At 54.6% G+C, this 21,514-nt stretch overlaps 2 protein-coding genes across 3 annotated transcripts; one reads left to right on the plus strand and one right to left on the minus strand.

Annotated features, from left to right (window-relative positions):
- Positions 1-162: 162 nt before the first annotated feature.
- On the minus strand, positions 163-11,510 carry SPATA33 (spermatogenesis associated 33; the record flags this gene model as incomplete). Its single annotated transcript, XM_080827777.1, has 4 exons — positions 163-1,536; positions 10,773-10,937; positions 11,275-11,381; positions 11,476-11,510. The coding sequence occupies 4 exons, from the start codon at positions 11,508-11,510 to the stop codon at positions 1,331-1,333; spliced, it is 513 nt and encodes a 170-aa protein (XP_080683903.1). The 3' UTR covers positions 163-1,330.
- CHMP1A (charged multivesicular body protein 1A) lies at positions 11,417-20,947 on the plus strand. 2 transcript variants are annotated; one of them, XM_080829267.1, is made up of 7 exons: positions 11,417-11,515; positions 13,150-13,169; positions 15,799-15,876; positions 16,759-16,905; positions 17,328-17,456; positions 17,795-17,982; positions 18,464-20,947. In XM_080829267.1, the coding sequence occupies exons 1-7, from the start codon at positions 11,509-11,511 to the stop codon at positions 18,483-18,485; spliced, it is 591 nt and encodes a 196-aa protein (XP_080685393.1). In that variant the 5' UTR covers positions 11,417-11,508; the 3' UTR covers positions 18,486-20,947. The 2 variants fall into 2 exon arrangements, with proteins under 2 accessions (XP_080685393.1, XP_080685392.1); XM_080829266.1 differs by having other exon boundaries at positions 11,429-11,515; positions 13,054-13,169.
- Positions 20,948-21,514: the final 567 nt, after the last annotated feature.

Genomic DNA, 21,514 nt, shown 5'->3' on the forward strand with positions numbered 1-21,514 from the left:
TCGGGCGCGGGCCTCGCGTCCCCCCCGCAGGCTGGCGGACGAGGTGAGCGATGCTGGAGGCCGGGCGCGGGGAGGGGGCGGGCGAGCCGGGGCGCAGCGCTAACCGGGGGAAGGAGCTGGGAGAGCAGCTGGGCGTACGCGGTAACTGAGAAATTAACCCTTAGAACCACTGGCTTTAACTTAAACTGTCGCAGTCACTTCATCCCAGCCCTTTTCAGATTCGTTCACTAGCACAGCTTCTAGCTAACGACGAGAGCAGAGTCGTGTAGTTGGCACGTTGTCCGCTCGGGACGCTCGGGGCGGCGGGAGGAGGGCACCTCCTAGGGCGGACGGGGGCGGCGCGCTGGCGGCCGCGCGGACCCGGCGGAGTCTTCCCGCACAGTCTTCGGGTGCGAGTCAGGACGGGGAGGCGTGTTGCGAAGTACAAACAGTGGCGCTAGGAATGGGCCACTGAGCAATGCCCAAATGGAATTCGTTATTCCGACTGGAAGTCGGCTCTCACGAATGGAGACAGAAAGACCGAGTGTGCAGCCTGCTGACCGTCCTAGGAACGACGGGAAGACACACCTACTGTTACCAGACTGGAGGCCTCAGACCGGATTCCCTCCAGCCACTCCGGGGGAGAGTGCAGCCTCGGCCATGAGCCGCTGGTGAGGGTGGAAGGCCAGCAGGGGTCCCTGAAAGGCCCCTCACTGGCGGGTGGTAGCCACGACCACAGGAAGTTGTCAGCTCAACTCCCCTCCTCCCACAGCGGCTCTCACAAGGCCACCGCGGAAGCTCTAAGTGCCATGTCCGACCCCTGCCCCAATTCCACATTCTTCGTCTGGATCGTTTAATACTCTCGGTCACGTTACAGTCAGGGTAGGAGCCCTTGGGCCTCTCCTGGTGACTGCACTTTCCTGTTCTGCGACTTGATGCCTTGAAAGTGAGTCCTCAGAGTCCAGCCTTTTTTCCAAGTACAGGGGACATTTCATTCGCAGTGACTGCTGAGTCCTTGCACCAGGCCCTTCAGAAGTGGACAGGAAGGATTTTAATTGCCCACCGAGAGAGAGATGCTGCCTGCCACTGGTTCGTCGCCCTGCATAGCCAGTGACAACAGAGGTCTACTCATTCACTTATCACCACAAAGTTCAGTCTCTGAGCCAGAGTCCCTCTTGCCCTCTGCCAGGCTGCCAGCAGCTCTGGGAAACGTAAGACCAAGGTAGTCACGGAGAGGAAGCTCATTCACGGAAGGGGCAACGGCAGCTTCCCACAGGGCAGGATGGCCCTTCTGCCATCATGGCTGAGACTCAGAGCACAGTGGGCAATGCCGGCTACTCAGACTGCTTGTTTATTCTTGGAAATGATAGGCATCTACTGTACTGGGGTTTCTGTGTCGGTAGTAGGGGGTCCATTCAACCTGCTCCTTAATGGTTCTCTGCTCATCGCTTCCGATGGAGCTGTAGCTGGTCAGAGTCTCTTTTGAGGCTCTAGTGATGATGATCTGTGGAATGACAACTTTCTTCTTGCTCGTCTTTACCTTTCCATCAGGGTTCTCTAGAAGGAAGAAAACATCCAGGTATTTAATTTGTCTGTGGAAAAGCTCTTCTACAAGGCGGACAATGCCTATGTTAGGGCCAAAGCAAGAGAGTTCGATGTGTGGTCCAGGAAAAGGAGGGCAAGGTCGAAAGCAGCCCAAACAGTGAATGAGTGTTCCAGAGCTCTAACCAGCTGACACCTCAGGCACGAGGGTAGTGAATACTAGACACTCTCTTTCAGGGAATAAAAGGGAGACACACTTCCACCATCCACTGTGGAGACACCGAGCTGCCAGCCAGCTTCTGGGACAAAGAAGGAAGGGGACAGAGAGAGAAAAGAAGAAGCAGGGTTTGCCCCAGAGGTGAAGGTTCAGATACAGTTTCCAAAGGATTCTAAATCTGGTTCAAAACAAAACAAAACCAAAAAACCACCTCTCTGTACAGAACCTTATCAATGAATGTGGAAGAATTAACGTTTCTTTTTTTTTAAAAAAATTTATTTTAGAGAGCAAGTGTGCACAGAGGGAGAGGGAGGGAATTCTCAAGCAGACTCCCTGCAGAGCACAGAGCCCAGCATGGGGTCAATCCCATGACCCTAAGATCACAACCTGAGCTGAAACCAAGAGTCAGACGCTCAGCTGACTTAGCCACCCAGGTGCCCCAAGAATTAACATTTCTGGAATCAGTCACAACATTTTCTTAAACTTAAGCCTACAAGGATTGCATAGGACTTGTGAAATGCCAAGTTTGTCAAAAGTTACAAAATACCTAATCAGAAGTGCTTTCATGCCTTCCCTGCCGCATCTCCCAGCCACCCCTGGACTGGGCTCCAGGTTGGAGCCTCAGGCCTCTGTTAAAGCCCGACAGAGAGTGCTCTCTCTGTGCACAGGTGTGTGCAGGTGGAGTTCGAGTAATCACACTGTCACACAACTGTTCCAGAAATGCTACCACGCTGATCTGCTTTTCATTGTGCTTAGTGCCCCACTTAAAATGCCTCGTGAACTCAGCTGCCTGGGGTCCAGTTCTCGGTCAGACGTCATTGAGCCTAGAATAAGGACTGTGAATACCAAGCCACAACGCTTCCTGTAGTAGGGCCTCTTATGAGCTCTGTTCTACAGATGAAGGAACTGAGCGCAGAGAGGTCATGTGCTCAAGGTAGCTGGTAGAGGGAGATGCCGGGGCGGGAGCTCTGTCCGTCTTCATGGCCGCACCCCCAGCTTTGATTGTTTTACTCCCAGTGAATGACCCATGGCATGTAAGGCACTGAGAGTGTCCTTTTTATTTTTATCAGTAAGTCAAAACCTGCATTTCATACTTTGCATTTAAATTGGGGGTTTCATTTTTTACATTAATTTACACATGCTTTTATATATTAAGACTAAAAAGCAACAAATATTTAAAAAATAACACACAAGCAAAAATTGCATATGGAAGGCTTTTCCTTCCTTCTTTCCTTTCCAGTGAAAAATGGTGTTCCCTGCACCAAACCTATAAAAACTGTTAACAGTTTTACTCTCTCTGTTTACTTTTTGGATTCATGTAGAATTCAAGTAAAGACTGAGGCAAAAATACTAAGTTGTTTTCTTGGTTGTCGAGTCCGTTGTCCCAGCATCACAGAGTGAACGAAGGTTCTGTCTGTCTGCCAGGTCTTTCACGCGGTGCCTTCATCACACACACACCCACACGTGAACGTGAGACACAGCATGTCCACCTCTGCTCTCTCGCTGTTGTGATGTTTTCACGTCAGTCCTCATACCTCCATTTCCTGGTTTCCTGATGTTTCGACATTTTTATTCTCCTGGGTAAACTTTAGAATAATTTCCTCCAGTTCCCAAAAAGACCTGTGGCGTCTGAGTGTGGTCACTGATTCCATAGATTAGGAACTAACATCTTTACATTTTTGAGGTTCTCTAGTTCAAGACAAGACTTCTTTAATCTTAGAGTTTTGAGACTTCATTTGGGAACAACTATTTTTTTTAGGGTTCTTGAGATGTATTACCTGTACTAATTTTCAGTTACTGCTTAACAAATCACCACAAACTTAGTGTCTGCCTTAGAACAGCACATCCATTTATCATTCCAGTTTCTGTTGGTCGAGTCCAGCTACAATCCTGCCGTCAGCCAGGCAGCACCCTTGTCTGGACCTGGGGCCTTACCAGCTCATTCAGGTTGCTAGGTAGAAGTCATTTCTTTATGAGTGAAGGACTAAAGTCCCTACTTTGTTGCTGGCTGTTGGCAGGGGGTTGCTCACAGCTCTTTTCACAAGAAGACAACTTAAAAAGTTGTTTTTAAATTGAAATAATACCTAAGCAGGGAGCCTGACATGGCGCTCAATCCCAGAACCCCAGGATCATGACCTGAGCCGAAGGCAGACACTTAACTGGCTCAGCCACTCAGACACACCCCACTTTTACCTTTAAAAAAAAAAAAAGATTTATTTGAGAGGGAGGGAGCAAGGGCGCACCAGTGGGGACAGGGGCAGAGGGAAAGGGAGAGAGTCCTCAGGCAGATACCCTGTTGAGCACGGAGCCCTACTTGAGGCTCCATCCCAGGACCCTGAGATCACTACCCGAGCTGATATCAAGTGTCAGATGCTTAACTGAGCCACCCAGGTACCACTGCACTTTTACCTTTTTTTTAGAAGGTTTCTCCAGGGGTGCCTGGGTGGCTCACTCATTAAGCCCCACATCAGGCTCCCTGCTCAGCGGGGAGTCTGCTTCTCCCTCTCCCTCTGCTTGTGTTCCCTCTTTTGCTGTGTCTGTCAAATAAATAAAAATCTTAAAAATAAATAAGAAAAAGTAAAAGGCTTCTCCAATTAGGTCCAGCTCTCCCCGGATAAACTTCATTTTGATTAAGTCAAAACCCACGGATTACTAACCACATCACAGGAGTGACATCCTATCTTATTCACAGGCTCTGCCTGCATTCAAGTAGGAGGGGATCATACAGGGCTTGTTCACTGGGGGTGGGGATCTTGGGGCCCTCTTAGAAACTTGCCTCCCATATCACCAGACGTCTTCAAGGAAATTGGTATTTCCACCAACAGTATGTCAGGGCACTTGATCTGTTGTGTGATATACTTTGACTCCTGTTTGCAAATACTTTTTGACCTTACCATTTGTTTTACATTTGTTTACAGAGGGTTTGGAGAGACGTTTTACTTCTTAAGGTAGTCAAATCCTTCAAACATATCTTTGCAATATCTTTATTTGAAGCTTAGAAGGATGGTCCCTACTGAGGACACATATGAAAATATATCCTTTTGCAGTCACTTTTTTTTTTAAGATTTTATTTATTTATTTGACAGAGATCACAAGTAGGCAGAGAAGCAGGCGGGGTGGGGGCGGGAAGCAGGCTCCCTGCCGAGCAGAGAGCCCGATGCGGGGCTCCCTGGGATCATGACCTGAGCGGAAGGCAGAGGCTTTAACCCACTGAGCCACCCAGGTGCCCCTTGCAGTCACTTTCTAAAAAACATTTTATGTATGTATTTGAGAGTGACAAAAAAACCATGGTGGGGGGGGGGCGGGAGGAGCAGAGGGAAAAGCAGACTCCCTGCTGAGCAGGAAGCCCAAAATGGGGCTCAGTCCCAGGACCCTGGGATCATGACCTGAGCTGAAGTCAGATGCTTAACCGACTGAGCCACCCACGCACCCCTCAATGATCTAAGATTATACTGGAACTACATTACTTTAATTATTATAAATTTTTAAAAAATATATTTTTAAAATATTTTTTAAAAGATTTTATTTTTAAGTAACCTCTACCTTCAACGTGGGGCTGAAACTCACAACCCTGAGACCAAGAGTCATACTCTACGAACTGAAGCAGCCAGGTGCCCCAATTTTGATACATTTTTAAACTTTAAATTTTGAAGCTGTAAATTCACAGGAAGTTGCAAAAGTACAGAGAAGTCCCCATATACCCTCACCCAGTTTGGCCAGTAACTACAGGACAATGAAACAGGACACTGATTATGGTGCAGTGCGTGTTCTGTGCCGTTTTATTCCATGTAAACCTCACTAAGATCAAGATACAGAACTGTTTCATCACCACAAAGACCCCCTCTCCCTATACCTTGATAGCAACACCCTTCTCCCCCTGCAGCCTCCCCACTCCCTGCCTTCACTAACCCCAAGCATGAGACCTTTTGAACTTGGCTTTTTTCACTCAGTATGTTTTTAGTAGCTGATAAATGTCCCTTAAGTTTCTCTTCTTTTTCAAAAAATTATTGCAAATAAGCACACTCTACTCTTAAAAAAAAGCATGGAAATACTCAGACAACGTGAAAATAGACGAGTGTGAGTACGCGTACATGCATCACTCGGCTTCGACTTACATTTTGTCACCTTGTTTTGTCTACCTCAGTTTTTTCCTGTGTATTTGCAAGCAAATCTCAGACATAATTTTATCCATAAATAATGCCATATCGCTCTCTATCAAATAAGGCTTGTTTTAGCATCACCACAATACCCTTGTTACATCTAAGAAAACTACTGTTGATTCCTTATTATTATCTAATACCCAATTTGGTTATCTCAAGAATGACTTCGCCCAGGCCCACACTGTATTTGGTACGTAGGTCACTCAAATCTCCTTGTACAGCTCTCTCTGCTATGGACTGAATGTTTGTACGCCCCCAAAAGTCACGTGTTGAAGTGAATGTACGCCCCCAAAAGTCATGTGTTGAAGGCCTCGTCCCCAGTGGGATGGTATCTGGAGGTGGGGCCTTTGAGAGGTGATCAGGCTGAGTTGAGTTCATGAGGGTAGAGCCCCCGTGATGGGATCAGTGCCCTTACAGTAGGAGGAAGAGACCGGTAATCTCCTCTCTTCAGCCATGTGAAGACACAATTAGATGGTTGTTTGCAGGGCAAGAAGGGATCATCTCAGAAAACCAAATCATGGTACCCAGGTTATGGGGCTCCTCAGCCCCTAGGGCTGTAACATAAATGTCTGTTGAAGCTCCCCATTTTGAAGCTACCCCTATTTTGTTATAGCAGCCCAAGCTGAGGAGGACAGCCTCCTTTTTTTATGCCATTTTTTCTTTTTTAATTTTTTAGAGGATGGGAAGGGGCAGAGGGAGAGAGAGAATCTTTTTTTTTTTTTAAGATTTTATTTATTTATTTGACAGAGATCACAAGCAGGCAGAGAGGCAGGCAGAGAGAAGGGGAAGCAGACTCCCTGCTGAGCAGAGAGCCTGATGCGGGGCTTGATCCCAGGACCCTGAGATCATGACCTGAGCCGAAGGCAGGGGCTTAACCCACTGAGCCACCCAGGTGCCCCGGGAGAGAGAGAATCTTAAGCAGACTCCACACCCAACACTGAGCCCAACACAGGGCTAGATCTCAGAACCCTGAGATCATGACCTGAACTGAAATCAAGAGTCAGACGCTCAACCGACTGAGCCACCCATGCACCATAATGTCATTTATTTGTAGAAAAATTAGGGTCTTTTTTTTTTAAGATTTTATTTATTCATTTGACACAGAGAGAGGGAGAGACACAGCGAGAGAGACAACAACAAGCAGGGGGAGTGGGAGAGGGAGAAGCAGGCTTCCTGCTGAGCAGGGAGCCTGATGCAGGGCTTGATCCCAGGACCCTGGGATCATAACCTGAGCCAAAGGCAGATGTTTAATGACTTGAGCCACCCAGGCGCCCCTCTTTTTTTTTTTTTTTAATACGATTTCTAGTATTTTGGAACTGGCTGATTACAGGTTTGTGGTGTATTAATCTCTATAATGTCTGTACACGGACTTCATAACGCAGTATATAGATAAGTAGCAAGACAAGATGCTATACCCCCATCACACGGCTCCCACAGTTAAAACCCACAATCGAACCTCATCTCTGCCCCAGCACTTACCCTCTGCTGGTTACTACTGCTGTATAACAACTTACCCCAAACTTTCTTAGCTTAAAACCATGGTTTTATTTTCTCACAATTTTAAGGGTCAGGGATTCAGAACAGGTTTGACTAGGCAGCTATCACTTGTGGTCCCCAGATGGCTACGGCTGAATGTTGTCCAGGGCTGCAGTCCTCTGGAAGCTCCACTGGGCTGGACGTGCAGGATGGCCGCTCAGAGGGCCGGTCACTGATGGTGCTGCTATGTGCTGGCGTGCGGCTCGGCTGGGAAGCCTCAAAGGCCAGGGGCTAGAATCACCTACAGGTTGGTTCACTCCCAAGTCTGGCACTTGGGCTGGAGGGCACTTCGTGACCAGGACTGCTGACGGCAGCACCTCCATGTGGCCTCCCCAGGTGGCCGAGCTGCTTGAGAGCATGACGTGGCAACTCGGGGCTCCAAGCACCAGCCTGGGTTCCAGTGAGCAAGGCAGGACTGCGTCACCGGTCATGGCCCAGCCTCAAAGACCACCGTTACCACATTCTCCTGGCTACAAGAAAATGTCAAGCTTGCAGAGTTTTAAGGATAGAGAATATAGACTCCCCCAGGAGGGAGGAGCATCAGGGTCACCAGCAGAACAGGAGGGAGAGGAGGAGTTGTGGCTGCCTTTGGAAACTATCCTTAGCCACACTATACTCATTCACTTTGCAACAAATCTCAGATACCATCTCCATCAGTCACATCGATTTATAGTTCAGTATTTGGGGTGCAGCTCTAAGAGACAAGGACTCGGGTATATTCCATGCTTTTTTTTTTTTTTTTTAAGATTTTATTTATTTACTCGACAGAGATCACAAGTAGGCAGAGAGGCAGGCAGAGCGGGAGAGAGGAGGAAGCAGGCTCCTGGCCGAGCAGAGAGCCCGATGCGGGGCTCGATCCCAGGACCCTGAGATCATGACCTGAGCCGAAGGCAGAGGCTTTAACCCACTGAGCCACCCAGGCACCCCTATTCCATGCTTTTTGAGGCACAATTCATACAAGAGAAAATGCACAGTTCTTAACATACACACCTGGGTGAGTTTCACAATTGTGGGCATCTTCGTAATCACCCAAACAAGATGCATGACTTTCTCACCTTGCAGAGTCCTCCTGTCAGCCAGCCACCCCCTCCCCGACCCCAGCAAGAACTTTCTGATTTCTGTCCCGCAGTAGTAAGACTTACTCTTATCAATTAGGTAGTAATGCACAGAAGATTTGACTGGACACAACTTTACATCTCTCTAAGGCTTCTGTGGTACTTGGTTAATTGAAGGAAACTCTGACTTCCCCAAATCCTGCCTTTTCCAAACCTAATAGGGAAATTCTTCAGCTTTAAAACACAACTGTGAGAGAAGACGCTCTTGCCCTAGTTTAGATGCTCTACCTGGCAGACCGTGCATGTCTTCTCCCTTCTGACTGTTGGCTTGTGCTCTCTGCAAGGCCACCAAGACCAGCGACTCGCCTCATTCATGGGGTCTTTTCTGGGTTTACTCAGTCTCTTTGCAGCACATAATACTGTCGACTATTTTACTTCTTTCTTTCTCTTTTTTTTTTTTTTTGAGAGATTGTTTTATTCATTACCTTCTTTCTTTTTTAAGAGCTTTGTTGCATTATAATTTATGCTCCACCTGTTTAAAGCATACCACTCAATGATTTTTAGCAAACTTTCAGAGTTGGACACCCATCGATCCGTTTTAAGAACATATCCATCACCTTCAGAAGACCTCTTCTGCCCTTTTGCAGCTAATCTCTGTTCCCACCCTTAGTCCAGGCTTCCCCTTATATAAATCTGCCTTTTCTGGACATCTCATGTAAATGGCACAATAATATATGTGGTCTTTCCATCTGGCTTCTTTCAGTGGAATATTATGATGTGGGAACTTCTTCACGGTGCAGCATGTGTCAGAAGCTTGCTCTGTGTCACTGCTGAGATGTCTCCTTACACGGAGAAAGCCCATTCTTCACCTTCTTTCTTGAAAGCCCATCCTCACTCTTGCTCTCTGACCTCTCCCCTCGATGTCCAGCTTCTCTCCACCCTCTGAACTGAGGGTAGGACAGACACTGTTGGCGTCTCTCCCCACCCCTGCCCACACCTGCCCTTGCTGACAGAGGTCCAGCCTCAGAATTTTCACACTGGAGCCCACCCTAGCAATGTTGGGCAGGTGACATCCAGCAGGGGAAGGTTCCACTCCCAAGAAGAATAGCCTCCCACGGACGGGACAGCTGTCTTGTGTACATGTGACACCTAGAGCCATCCAGCTCTCTGGGGACCGTAGGTACGGAGGGTGACAAAAGTATGCTCAAACAGTCCTTGATGAGCAAGCCGCACTGTGGGCCATCCTCCGACCCTTTCCTTGGGGGACACTGAAGTGCCCAGGGAGAGCCGCACCTTGTTGGTTGTTCTGTGGCTTCTGGCCAGAGGGCTCCTGACAGACGGGCAGCATTCTCCAAACCTTCTCCCCAGGACTCTGGCCCTTCCTGCAGTCGTCCACTCTTAGGCAAAGGTGAGTGCATCAGGCTCTGAAGGCAAGCCTTGCTTCCCAGCCCAACACCCTCATTGCAAATGGTTTCCTGCCCTTGATGTCTCCACAGGTGCCTCAGTCTGAGCCTGCCCATGCCCGGCTCCCCTCTCCCGGCCAGGCCAGCCTTCTGCCCAACATCAACCGATCAACTGACCGTCCATTCTCATGGTCAGTGAAACTCACGGCCCTGGACCTCCCACATCTCATCCAACAGCAGGCTCTGCTGGTTCTACTTCCTGGATCCTTTTGGAATTCCTACTGCCAGTGCCTCATTAGCTCCTACTCAGTTGCAGCACTGGGTCTAGGACAGGTCCCCTCCCACTGCCCCAACAGCCTCCACTCTGGAGAAGGCTTTTCCAAGGGACAAACCCCATCACACCTCCTCGTTTAAACTAGTTTAACAATCCCATGTCCACAACACACGTGACAAAACAGAGGAAAGGCTTCTTATTCCGGCTGCGACTTGTGGCCTCCCCTCCCCCACATGCAAGGGTCTAGCACCCTCGGGCTGTTAACAGAGGGAGTGAATAAAGGGAGTAAGTTTGCCCAACCGCCTAACCCCTGTGTCCCACCAACACTGCAGCCCCAGCATCCGCGAGCCGCCCACGGCTGACCTCCAGACCCAAGCGGCCTTCCAGGGTTCCGCGGCGGCCTGCGGAGCGCCGAGGGTCGGGAGTGCGCCGTGCAGCGGCGCGCCCCGCAGCCCCCGGCGACTCGCCCCGACCTTCCCCGAGCTCACACCCCGCCTGCAGTCCTGGGGCCGTACCTCCCCACGGCGTCCCGGAACCCTGCCGTCAGCGTCCCACCCCCCGCGCCCGGCCTCGGGCTCCGGGCTCCGGGCCCCGGGCATGTCCTACCTTCGACTTCAGATGAAGAAGGCCGCGGTCCCTTGGCTGCCCCTTTCTTCCCCGGGGGGCTCTCTGCGGGCTGGGTCAGAGGCTTCTCCGCCTCCGGAGGGCGCCTGTCCGTCGACCTTTCCCTCGTCCTCGCGACGGAAGAGCCGCGCGCCCTTTCCTCCTCGCCTGAAACGCACGCGCGACCCGTTAGCCGCGTTCGCCTCCTGCAGCTCGAGCTGCGGGCGCCCGCCCCGCCGCGGCCAGCTCGGGCCGGAGCGGCACTTCGCCTCTCGGGGCCCCGAGCGCTCCCTGCTGAGAAGACCCCCGCGGCGCGGCCGTCGGGGAGGCCTCGGGCGCGGGCGGGCGCCCCGCACCTCCCAGCCCCGCGCCGACCGCGGCCCCGGGGCCGAGGAGACGGCGGGCCCGCGCCCCTTTACCTTTCCTAGACTTGGGTTTGCTTTTGGAAAGCCCCATAGGTGAGCCCACCGCCCCCGCCGGCTCCGCCCGGCCCGGCCCTCCGCACCTCGGCGGGCGCGCGGCCCGAGTGCCTCACAGACCCTCCCGCGGCCGCGCGGCGCGTCGCCGCGGCAACGCCCCGCCCGCGGGATCCGCGCCGCGCTCTCGCGAGAGCTGCCGCTCGCCGGAAGTGGGCGGTGACCCCGGAAGCTCCCGCGCGGCCGAGCGGGTAGGGGCGATCGACTCGGCCCGGGGATCCCGTGCGCGCGTTCTTGCGAGGGCTGCCGCTGCCGAACCGGCCATGGACGGTAAGATACCCGGGCCGCCGGGGGAGGGCGGGCCCCGCGGGCCTCGGTCAGGGACCCCGGACCCTCACCCCCTTCCCCCAGGCTCCTCCGCGTCCGCCCCCCAGACCTCCAGCTCCCGTACCGGCGAGCGGCAGCGGCCTTTGGGGCCCTGGGATGTCCGGTCAGAGGGCACCGGAAAAGGAGACGGCGGCGGCCCTGTCCCCAGAGCACCGCCAACAGAAGTACGAGGCGCTCGGGCGAGGAGCACTTACTGCGCGCCGGGCACGGTTGTGCGTGTGGGGCGGGAGCCTGCCGCCCCCTCTCCGGGTGGGGAAGCAGAGCCCCGGCTGCCTAGCCTCGACCGCGCTCCGGGCACCAAGGGCCAGGAAGGATGGGTGGTCAGGTGAGGTCCTGCGTTTGCCGGAGTGTGTACGGGCTGGTGCGGCACGCGGAGAGATGTAAGGGGCCGTTGGACCACGTCGTTATCACCCGTTGGCCGGAGAGGGGTGGACAGCACCTCAGCCCCCACCAGAGGCTGGGCTTCACTCCGCAGTTCCCCAGCTCTCAGGGTGGCTTTCCTTTGGCCGGTTCACTTTCTTCCAGGGTCAGGTTTCGCCTTAAGAGCTCTTTGCTCTTGCGAGTCCATTCCTGGTGCTCGGGTACCGAAAAGGCCGAGGCAGGGAGGGGCCCCGGAAGTCGGAGAGCTGGAGAGCCGGCCACACCTCGCCTTGTTTCCCTGCGGGCGGCGCTCTGCCACCTGTGTCCAGTTAGCTCGCATTCGCAGATTCCACAGCGGCCTTGGCCTTGGCGGGGGCTGGCACAGGGCCTGAGATCCCCCCCCCCCAGGCTCTCAGCTGGAGGCCTGGATTTGCATTTGTGAACACTGGACACCCTCTTTCTGGTTACAGATTTTGTATCTTCTTTCTGGACTCGTGTGGTAGACCCTTTCATACATCGTTCTCCGCATTTAAAAATGGAAGAAACTGAGATAGTTTAAATGTGAATCTGTATCTACCTGACTCGTGAGTTTGGTGGGTGAGAGCAGGTGTGGCTGTCCGGAGAGTTAGTCTCCCTGGTTCCTCCTGTGGACAGAGGGGCGCCTGAGCCCAATTTGAGGGCTCAGACATGCCAGATGCCATGGAGGGTGGTCTCTGGCTGCGGGCCAGGTCTTTGATAGCACAGGAGTCACCCTCTTGCTACTTTTATCCATTTACTCTTGGGGACAAAAAGTACATAAAATACAGATCGCCCAATACTAAGCTTTACTAAACTGGGAAAGAATCCCAAGGGCCTTTGTCAGGGTGCCTTAATTACAAACCCCCACTCGGGTTTTCACTCTGAGGCACATGCTGCATCCGTGACCAGTTTTGTCTGCACACTAATCCTTGAGGACAACCCCTGCCACCCTGGTATTACCTGTAAGGAGTCAGAGGCGAGAGAGCCTCTACATTTGCCCTGTGGCTGATGAGGGAGCAGAGCTGGTGCACGAGACCATCTTCTGCCTCCAGTGTGCAGTGGGCCTCCCTGAAGGCGCCATCCGTGCCTGCATCCTGTTCCAGCTCTCTGTGTCGAGGAGGGTCTTAGTGGCCCCGTCTGCTTGTTGGACGTGCCGCTTGTCACAGTTGAAATCCTCAAACCGTCTCCTTTCTTTGCAGATACCCTGTTCCAGTTGAAGGTATGTACTGAATGACCTCTCACGCCAACCTTGTCTTAGTGATTAGCAAATGAGGACAAATGGTGTTAGTCACACTCAGAAGGACAGATTACAAAGTGCGTGATTTCTGAACAGTGCCCTTCTGGACTGATGACAAAGGAGAGGTTATTGAGTTGGCTTGATGGCATATTAAGCCATGCCTTGTCTTGGGCTGAACAGAAGCAGGTCATGTGGGCTTGTCCATGAGGGAGGGAGCCTGTCATCTTTAAGAAACTTGGGGATTAGGTGCGTCCCTTGGTGTTCCACTGGGCATTGAAATTGTGGTTTCACATTCCTTACCGCCACGTGGAAGGAGAGCGCTCTGAGCAGCGGGGCAGGCCTCTTAGGATTAATCCACGGCAAGCTTCTGCCACCTTTCCGTTGAATATCTCCATAGTTAGCCTTCGTGCTTAGTTCTGAAAGGCTGCGCAGGGGTGAGGTGCCCACACTGCTGACTGTAGCTCATCACGCTGGTTTTTGCAGTGGAGAGGAAGGGCCGGGAGCACCCGAAGGCCCGGGTGCTTTGTTTGGCAAGCTTCCAGCTTGTGGAAAGTGCTCAAGGCCAGATTCCCGGTTCAGGAAAATCTGGATTTTTCCCTGAAAGAATGTAGGAGGGGGCACCTGGGGGGCTCAGTTGGTTAAGCATCTGCCTTTGGCTCAGATCATGATCTCAGGGTCCTGGGACCAAGTCCTGCATCGGTCCTGCTCAGCGGGCAACGCGTTCCTCCTTCTACCCCTTCATGTCGCTCGTGCTCTCTCTCTGACAAATGTAAAAAAAAATTTTTTTTTAAAAAGGAACATAGGAATGTGAGGTAGGTAGACAAGAAATCTTTCCTGTGTGACAGAAAGTCCCAAGTGGGGGGCACTGAGGGCCGGTGTTGGGTGGTCGTCCCAGGCAGGCAGGTGTCTCAGGGTGAGGGAACGCCACAAGCCGGGCAGCTGTGTGGGCCTCTGGAAGGTCACTCTTGCACTTGGCTTATCTTAGCATTGCCTGCCGGCTTCCTGGCCGGATGAGGCGTTTTAGGGGGAGCTGTGGGGACCACTCCGACCAGGCCTGGGGGCGTGCACTGCCCAGCAGCCCCTTGCCAACACGATGTTCTGTGAAGGGAACACTTCGAGGTGTATGTTCGTCGGGAACTCTGTTACCGTTTGGGGTCACCTGAAGCAGATTCTGTCGAGTTTTTTCAGAAAGTTGACAGTCCATGGTAGGGGTCCGGGTGGCTCAGTGGGTTAAGTGTCCATCTCTTCGTTTTGGCTCCGGTCATGATCTCAGGGTCCTGAGTTGGAGCCCTATGTCGTGCTCCGCGCCGGGCGGGGGAGTCTGTTAAGAGTCTCTCTCTGCCCCGGGTGCCTGGGTGGCTCAGTGGGTTAAGCCTCTGCCTTCAGCTCAGGTCATGATCCCAGAGTCCTGGGATCGAGCCCCGCATCCGGCTCTCTGCTCGGCAGGGAGCCTGCTTCCCCCCCTCTCTCTGCCTGCCTCTCTGCCGACTTGTGATCTCTCTCTCTATGTGTCAAATGAATTAAAAAAAAAAAAAGTCTCTCTGCCCTGCCCCCTGGTGCGCGTGCTCTCTCTCTCTCTCTGTCGTGAATAAATAGATCTTTTAAAAAGGGAAAGAAAGAGGGGCACCTGGGGGGCTCAGTCGTTAAGCGTCTTCCTGGGCTCAGGTCATGATCCCAGGGTCCCGGGATCAAGTCCGAATCGGGCTCCTGCTCGGCGGGAAACCACCTTCTCCCTCTCCCTCTGCTCTCACCCACCAAAGCTCAAGAGTCAGGTAGATACGGAGTCACATTTAAACTACCTCAATTTCTTCCTTTTTTGTTGTTGTTATTGTTGTTTAAAGATTTATTTATTTGACAGAGAAAGAGAGAGGTCACAAGTAGGCAGAGAGGCAGGCAGAGAGAGAGGGGGAAGCAGGCTCCCCGCTGAGCAGAGAGCCCGATGCGGGGCTCCATCCCAGGACCCTGGGACCACGACCCGAGCTGAAGGCAGAGGCTTTAACCCACTGAGCCACCCAAGTGCCCCAATTTCTTCCATTTTTAAATGCAGAGAACGATGTCTGAAAGGGTTTACCACACTTTCTGTCAAATAAATAAATAAAACCTTAAAAAAAAAAAAAGGAAAGAAAGAAAATCCGTAAGTAAGTACTGAGTGTGTGAGTTGGCCTTTTTTTTTTTTTAAAGATTTTATTCACTTGAGCGAGAGAGAGAGATCATGAGCGGGCGGGGTGGGGGGTAGAAACAGGCTTCCTGCTGAGCAGGGAGCCGACATGGAGCTTAATTACGGGACCCTGGGATCACAACCCGAGCTGAAGGCTGATGCTTAACCGACTGAGCCGCCCGAGCACCCCTGTGTGAGCTGGCTTTTTAACTTCCCACGCTGGGGGAGCATTTGGGCTCGGTGTTCTGGGTTAGGACATTTTAGGAAACGCTCACGGCCCTCCCTGTCCCCTCAGAGACCCAGCGAACTCCCTCCATGCAGTCCCAGGCCGTGAGGACATTGGCAGGCCGGGCCCCCTCTCTGTGCAGTAGGGGCAGGGGATGCTGAGGAGGGCGGGGAGGGTGCCCAGGGACCGCCGTGCGTGTCTGACCTGAGTGTCCTGTTTCTGCTCAGTTCACAGCCAAGCAGCTGGAGAAGCTGGCCAGGAAGGCAGAGAAGGACTCCAGGGCGGAGCAGGCCAAGGTGAAGAAGGTGAGGCCGCCCCGGCCGCGCCCCTGGCTGCTTTGGCTGCTTTGTTCTGGTGTCTTCTTCTTGTGGGAGGTGCACCCCATGACTCTGGCCATGGGTGCTCTCTCGGGCCTGCTTGGGGCCTCCAGTGACCCCTCTCTGCCTCCGGCCCCCTGAGGGCGTCCAGAGCAAAAGGACCGTGTGTTGCTTTTTTCCTGGGACGTCCATGCCTTTTATTTGCTTCCAAAGTTCTGAACACGCATTTTGCACAAATTGTGGGATGTGGGCTTCCAGCCATCCCTACCACGCCCCAGCCCCTCCCTGCCCCCTTCCTTGCGTAGCCCGTGCCTCAGGCATCAGACCCGGGGCAGAGGGGAGGTGGTGGGGACTTCTGGCTGCTCTCCGCGGGGGCTCTGACGGCTGTTGCGTAGCTCCCGGGGGGTGTTAGGGTTTGGTGACACCCCCCCCCCCAACTGGCACTCCCAGGGCAGAAGGGAAACCGGAGGACTGGCCCAGTCTGTTCCTTCGGTTTCCTCCACGGTCTTACTTGCCTGGCGTCAGCCTTCGGCACGGTGGTTTTGGGGAGCGCCTGTGGTGTGGGTGGCTGGAGAGACCAGAGGGCGTGCGGCAAGAGGAGACGGGCTGGAAGGTGGGGACAGCAGCTGTGTCCCTACGGCCAGGTCTGCTTTGAGGCCCCCAGCGCGGGCTAGTCTGGCACGCGGCCTGGACGCCGCAGCCCTGAACAGGCTGGGGGCCTGTCGTCTCTGCATTCTCATGGAGCTCACAGGCCAAGGAGGCTGCCCCATGCTAGCGGATCTTGCCGTGGGAAAAGCCAGGAGCAGGTCCCCGATGGTCGGTCACAGTTCCTGCACGTTCTCCCGGCTGGCGCTTCCCCCCCAATTTCAGGCCCTTCAGCAGAAGAACATGGAGTGTGCCCGTGTGTACGCCGAGAACGCCATCCGGAAGAAGAATGAGGGCGTGAACTGGCTCCGCATGGCGTCCCGCGTGGACGCAGTGGCTTCCAAGGTGCAGACGGCCGTGACCATGAAGGGGGTGAGTGCTCGTGTCTGGGGCCCTGTGCCATGCGGGCTGGCTTCTGCCAGCAGAGACGAGGAGCCTGGCTGGGCGGGAGGAGCCATGCCGGTCCCTGTGGGTGGTGTCGAAGGGATTCCGTCCACACCGTGAGGGCGGCACCAAAGGAGGAGACAAGGTGTCTTCGGGTTTGTCTTAAGGAGCCATGGCTTGAGTCTCATGTCTGTGGTTCAGTTGATGGCATTTTCTGGAGACCCGCCAAGAAAGAGCCTTGCACTCCTGAGAGGCCCAGCCTGTCCCGAACACGGCTTGGCTTGGCCAGGGCTGGAGTCCTGTTGGCCCTGGGCGGGGCATGGGCGAGGGGAGAGTGCCGGGGGCCTGTCCCCTGTGGGTGACTTCTCCTTCCTTCAGTTCTGTCGCGTCCTCACTTCCTCCCGTGCCAGGTGACCAAGAACATGGTACAGGTGACGAAAGCCCTGGACAGGGCGCTGAGTACCATGGATCTGCAGAAGGTCTCTGCGGTGATGGACAGGTTTGAGCAGCAGGTGCAGAACCTCGACGTGCACACCTCGGTATGTCGCCGGTGCTCAGGGCAGGCAGGGGTGCGCCCGGGAGGGGCTTATGTGGCTGGCCCCCTCTGTGGGAGTTGCCTACAGAGCTCCTGACTCCTGCGGGGTCTGGACCAGTATGTGGAGGCCTGGCAGATAGGAGGGAGGCTCGGCGCTGGGGTGTGAGCGCCTCTTCCAGGGTGATGGTCGGCTCAGCGCCCAGGGGTCTGAGAGTGCTGGAGACAGTGCCCTAGAGAGTGGGGGGTGGTCTAGTGCGGGTGGAGGGAGTGAGCAGGAACCAAGTTGAGAGGGAGGCCGGAGGTCCCAGGCCCGCACCCACCTGCCCAGACCATGATCCCCAGGTGATGGAGGACTCCATGAGCTCGGCCACCACGCTGACCACGCCGCAGGAGCAGGTGGACAGCCTCATCATGCAGATTGCCGAGGAGAACGGCCTGGAGGTCTTGGACCAGCTCAGCCAGCTGCCTGAGGGCGCATCTGCCGTGGGCGAGAGCTCCGTGCGCAGCCAGGAGGACCAGCTGTCTCGGAGGTGGGCTCAGTGTCCCCGATGCTGGGCTGTTCACCCCGTGCTCTGACGCTGGGGGTGTGGGAGATGGCAGAAGGGGCGGCCGAGGCCTCGGGAGGAGAGCTCGTGCGGCAGGCCTTTTGCCCAGGGCTGCTGCTGCTTCCGAGGAGGCCTGCAGCTGAGGCCCGGCCCAGATTCTGTCTGGCTGCCTCTGTCCCCTGCCCCTTATTCAGTCCGTGTTGTGTCACCATGTGCTCTCACGCTTGTCCATGGTTCACTTTAGGAACTCAAATGACAGGTTTGACAGTGCATGGCCGCTCCCCCGGCTCTTCCTACACTAATCTGATGGCCTTGCGAGGCTGAGCTTTAGAGGGGAGGGTTGTGGCCTGGTGGAGGGGTGAGGGGCCCTTGGCCCCCAGGGCTGGTGTCTTGGATCAGGTGCATGGTGGCTTAGGGGCGCCTCTGCCCCTCCCCCTCCCTCAGCAGTTGTGTTGTTCATTTGCAGGTTGGCCGCCTTGAGAAACTAGCTGAGTCCTCCTGCAGGGCCCTGCGTCCCTGGCCTTGACGTGCAGGAAGGGCCGGGGAGGAGGGCTCCGTCTCTCTCCCCACGCCGCTTGCCTTTCTGCACACCCTGCAGTGTGGCCCTTCCCTCCCGGCCTGGGAATTGTCCCTCTTAGTTTAGACGGTGGCTGTGTCCTGGTGGGTGAGTTTGCACAAACTTCTGACTTCCGTGGGTTATTTCTGTAACTCTGGGCTGACCGGCTCGGGGTTCTGCTGGCTCCTCTCCATCCCCCCACCCGGTGATAGGGACTAACCAGTGGATGCCGTGGGGGCTCTGGGGGCCTTCACACTCTGGGACAGCAGACGTGCTGCTCGCGGTCAGCCGACGGGGGTCAGCGCTGCTTCCTGTCGCCGGGCACCTGGAGGCCAGCTGGCTGGGCCCCCTCGGGATCCCTGGCGTCAGGCGCCATGCTCCAAGTCCAGGCATGCCTTTCCAGGGGGTCCCCACCCTCATTCCACTGCTGCCTCTGGAAAGCCTGGGGCCCCAAGGGGTGTGCTCTGTGTCCTGTAGGAACTCAGGTCTGCACTGAGGTCCCTCCCAGTAAGGAGCTGGCAGTCTCCCGCTCCCACTTGGGGTGCTGCATCTGCGTCGCTCTCTTCTGTACTGTAAATAATGGGTGCCTCCCCCCAGCTGGTCTCTCCCACTGCCTGGGGGCTCACACCGTTCAACCTGGAAGCCAGAGGGGCTGGCTGGAGTGCGCACACTCGGAGAGATAGCCCCGGCGGGCCAGCTTTGGGAGGCCCCGAGGCAGAGCAGCCCAGTGGCTCGCAGCAGCTCCTCCCGAAGAGTCTCTGGGACAGGCAGCACTTTCCATGTTTTTAAGTTCCTGAGGTTTTCTTTGTTTTCTTGAAGCTTCCAGGGTTTTTTGTTTTGCCAAAATAGAAGGAGCAGACAGCAGATGGGGAGCACTGGGTCCAAGCCCAGTTCTTGGTATGAACTGGTGAGAACTCCGTGGTTGGTCCTGAGCGGGGCCCAGCTCTGTGCACGGCCACCGCCCAGCCAGCCCTTCCCAGAGGTCTCCAGCTGTCCCAGCTGTCCTCACACCAGTGGTTCTCGTAAACAGAAACTTTGGAGACCTTTACCGTGACTCACTGCGTGTGATTCTCCTGGACCTGCTTGTCCCTGGGTGTTCTGTGTGGTCTGTTATGTTGGAGCAGCCTTGATGCTCGAGACGGTGGTGTGAGACCCCAGAGGCCAGGTCGGCGTGCTGTCTGATTTTTCTTCTGCAATGCCAGCCTCGCCTTACTCCCTGGCCGTGGTCTCTCAGGGCCCCCATGTGCTGGAGGCTCAGAGAAGATCCTCGCTGTCCCTGGGCCCAGTGGGGGCAGACCTCCGAGGCTGTGGCTCACCAGGGAACACTGGGTGCGCTCGCCTGTTTCCTAAAATGCTGTTGTGAGTAAACAGATTGATCCCTGAGAGTTTTTCTCCGGCTTTCTTCAGTGGCCTTGGGTAGGGTGGGGAGCCGTAGGTGGGCCCCCAGTAGGGCTCTCCAGCCCCCAAGCAGGAGGCTGAGGAGGGTACCTGGAGGAGGGCGGGTGGGGCGGGCGGGCGAAGGTATGCATGCTCTGGGCTCCACTCCTACAGATGGAGTTAAGAGTCTGAACTTACAAATTTTCTTAACTTTTTACCTTGAAATAATTTTAGACGTACATAAAATTGCAAATTGTGTGGTTTCTGTATACTTCTGTCTGTCAGCACCCCCCACTTTCTAGTTCACCTCTGTAACCGGCTAGGTCACCTTGCAATGCCTCCATTCTTCCAAGCTGGGACAGTCCCATTTGTCTTTGCGACCTAGAAGGTCCGTTTTTTGTTTTTTTTTTTTTTTAAGAGGTAGAGTGAGTGCATGAGAGCGAGGGTGGTGCTTGGGCAGAAGGAGAGGAAGACAGAGAATCCCAGTCAGGCTCCACATCCAGCACAGAGCCTGGCAAGGGGCTCAGTCTCATGACCCCGAGATAGTGACCTGAGCTGAAATCAAGCATCGGACACTTCTCCTGCTGAGCCCCCGAGATGCCCTGAGCGGGAGGCACCCTGACCTAGAGGGCCTGGACGCTCACTGGCCAGTTCTCTTATAGACCGCCTTTCCACTCGGGCTGATGGGACTTTTTCACATGATGACATTGAGGTCACAGCTGTTGGCAAGAGTCCCACAGAAGCGGCATCGTCTCTTCCGCGCTTCACACCCGGCGCTCCGTGTTGTTGTTCACCTGGGACGGGGTGTGGCCGGGCATCTCCCCCATGACGTTCTGTTTTCCTCTCTATTGAGCATCTTGTGGGGAGAAATTTCAGGACTGCAGCATCACCTGGAAACATTGTCATACTTTGCCCCAGATACTCCTTTCCCTTGATGAATCTTCCTGGTAACAACGTTCGTGGTGATTTCCTATTTGCAGTTCTGTTTTAAAAAAGAGCTCTCCTCTCTGTTTCCTTACTGTGTTATTTCCATCCGCGTGGGCCTGTGGGTGTTTCCCGCTGTGGGCACCAGAAACCACACACAGACACCCCACTGGGCCCCAGAAACCACACATTAGCCCTGCTCAGGCTCAGTCTGGCCATCCCCTCCTCACGTGTAACTTACCTGACAGCAGAAATCAGCCTCCGTGTTCTCCTGGCTTCGCTCGTTTGTCTTTTCACAAACCACTGAGGACTGTGAACTGCCCCTCTGTGGGACTGCTTGCTGAGCCGGGGACGGCATGCACGGTCCTTCCCTCGGCCTCCCGGCGCTTCCCTGTAATGTTCCTGCCCTTCTCGCGCACGCCGGCCCCCATGGTGCTCTTGGGTCATTTGTGTTCCCCGTGGGTGCCCCCATCTGGCCTGGTCTTGAATTGGTTTTCAGACATGTGAAATGTGCCAGGACTTAAGAGTTGGGACCGAATCCTGGCTTGTCCTTGGCTGGGGGACGGCCTCCAGCTCCCAGGTCCCTCACACCACGCACATGTGCCTATGCACGGGACCCCTGGTTGTGCACCCCGTGTGGGCCTCATCAGGGGAGAGGTG

This window comes from Martes martes (assembly GCF_963455335.1).
Source record: "Martes martes genome assembly, chromosome: 17".
NCBI classification, from domain to species: domain Eukaryota; kingdom Metazoa; phylum Chordata; class Mammalia; order Carnivora; family Mustelidae; genus Martes; species Martes martes.

Coding starts and splice junctions, on each gene's coding strand:
- CHMP1A (XM_080829266.1), top strand. Junction 15,877..16,758: donor AGCAGGCCAAGGTGAAGAAG/GTGAGGCCGCCC, acceptor CCCCAATTTCAG/GCCCTTCAGCAGAAGAACAT. Junction 17,457..17,794: donor ACCTCGACGTGCACACCTCG/GTATGTCGCCGG, acceptor CATGATCCCCAG/GTGATGGAGGACTCCATGAG.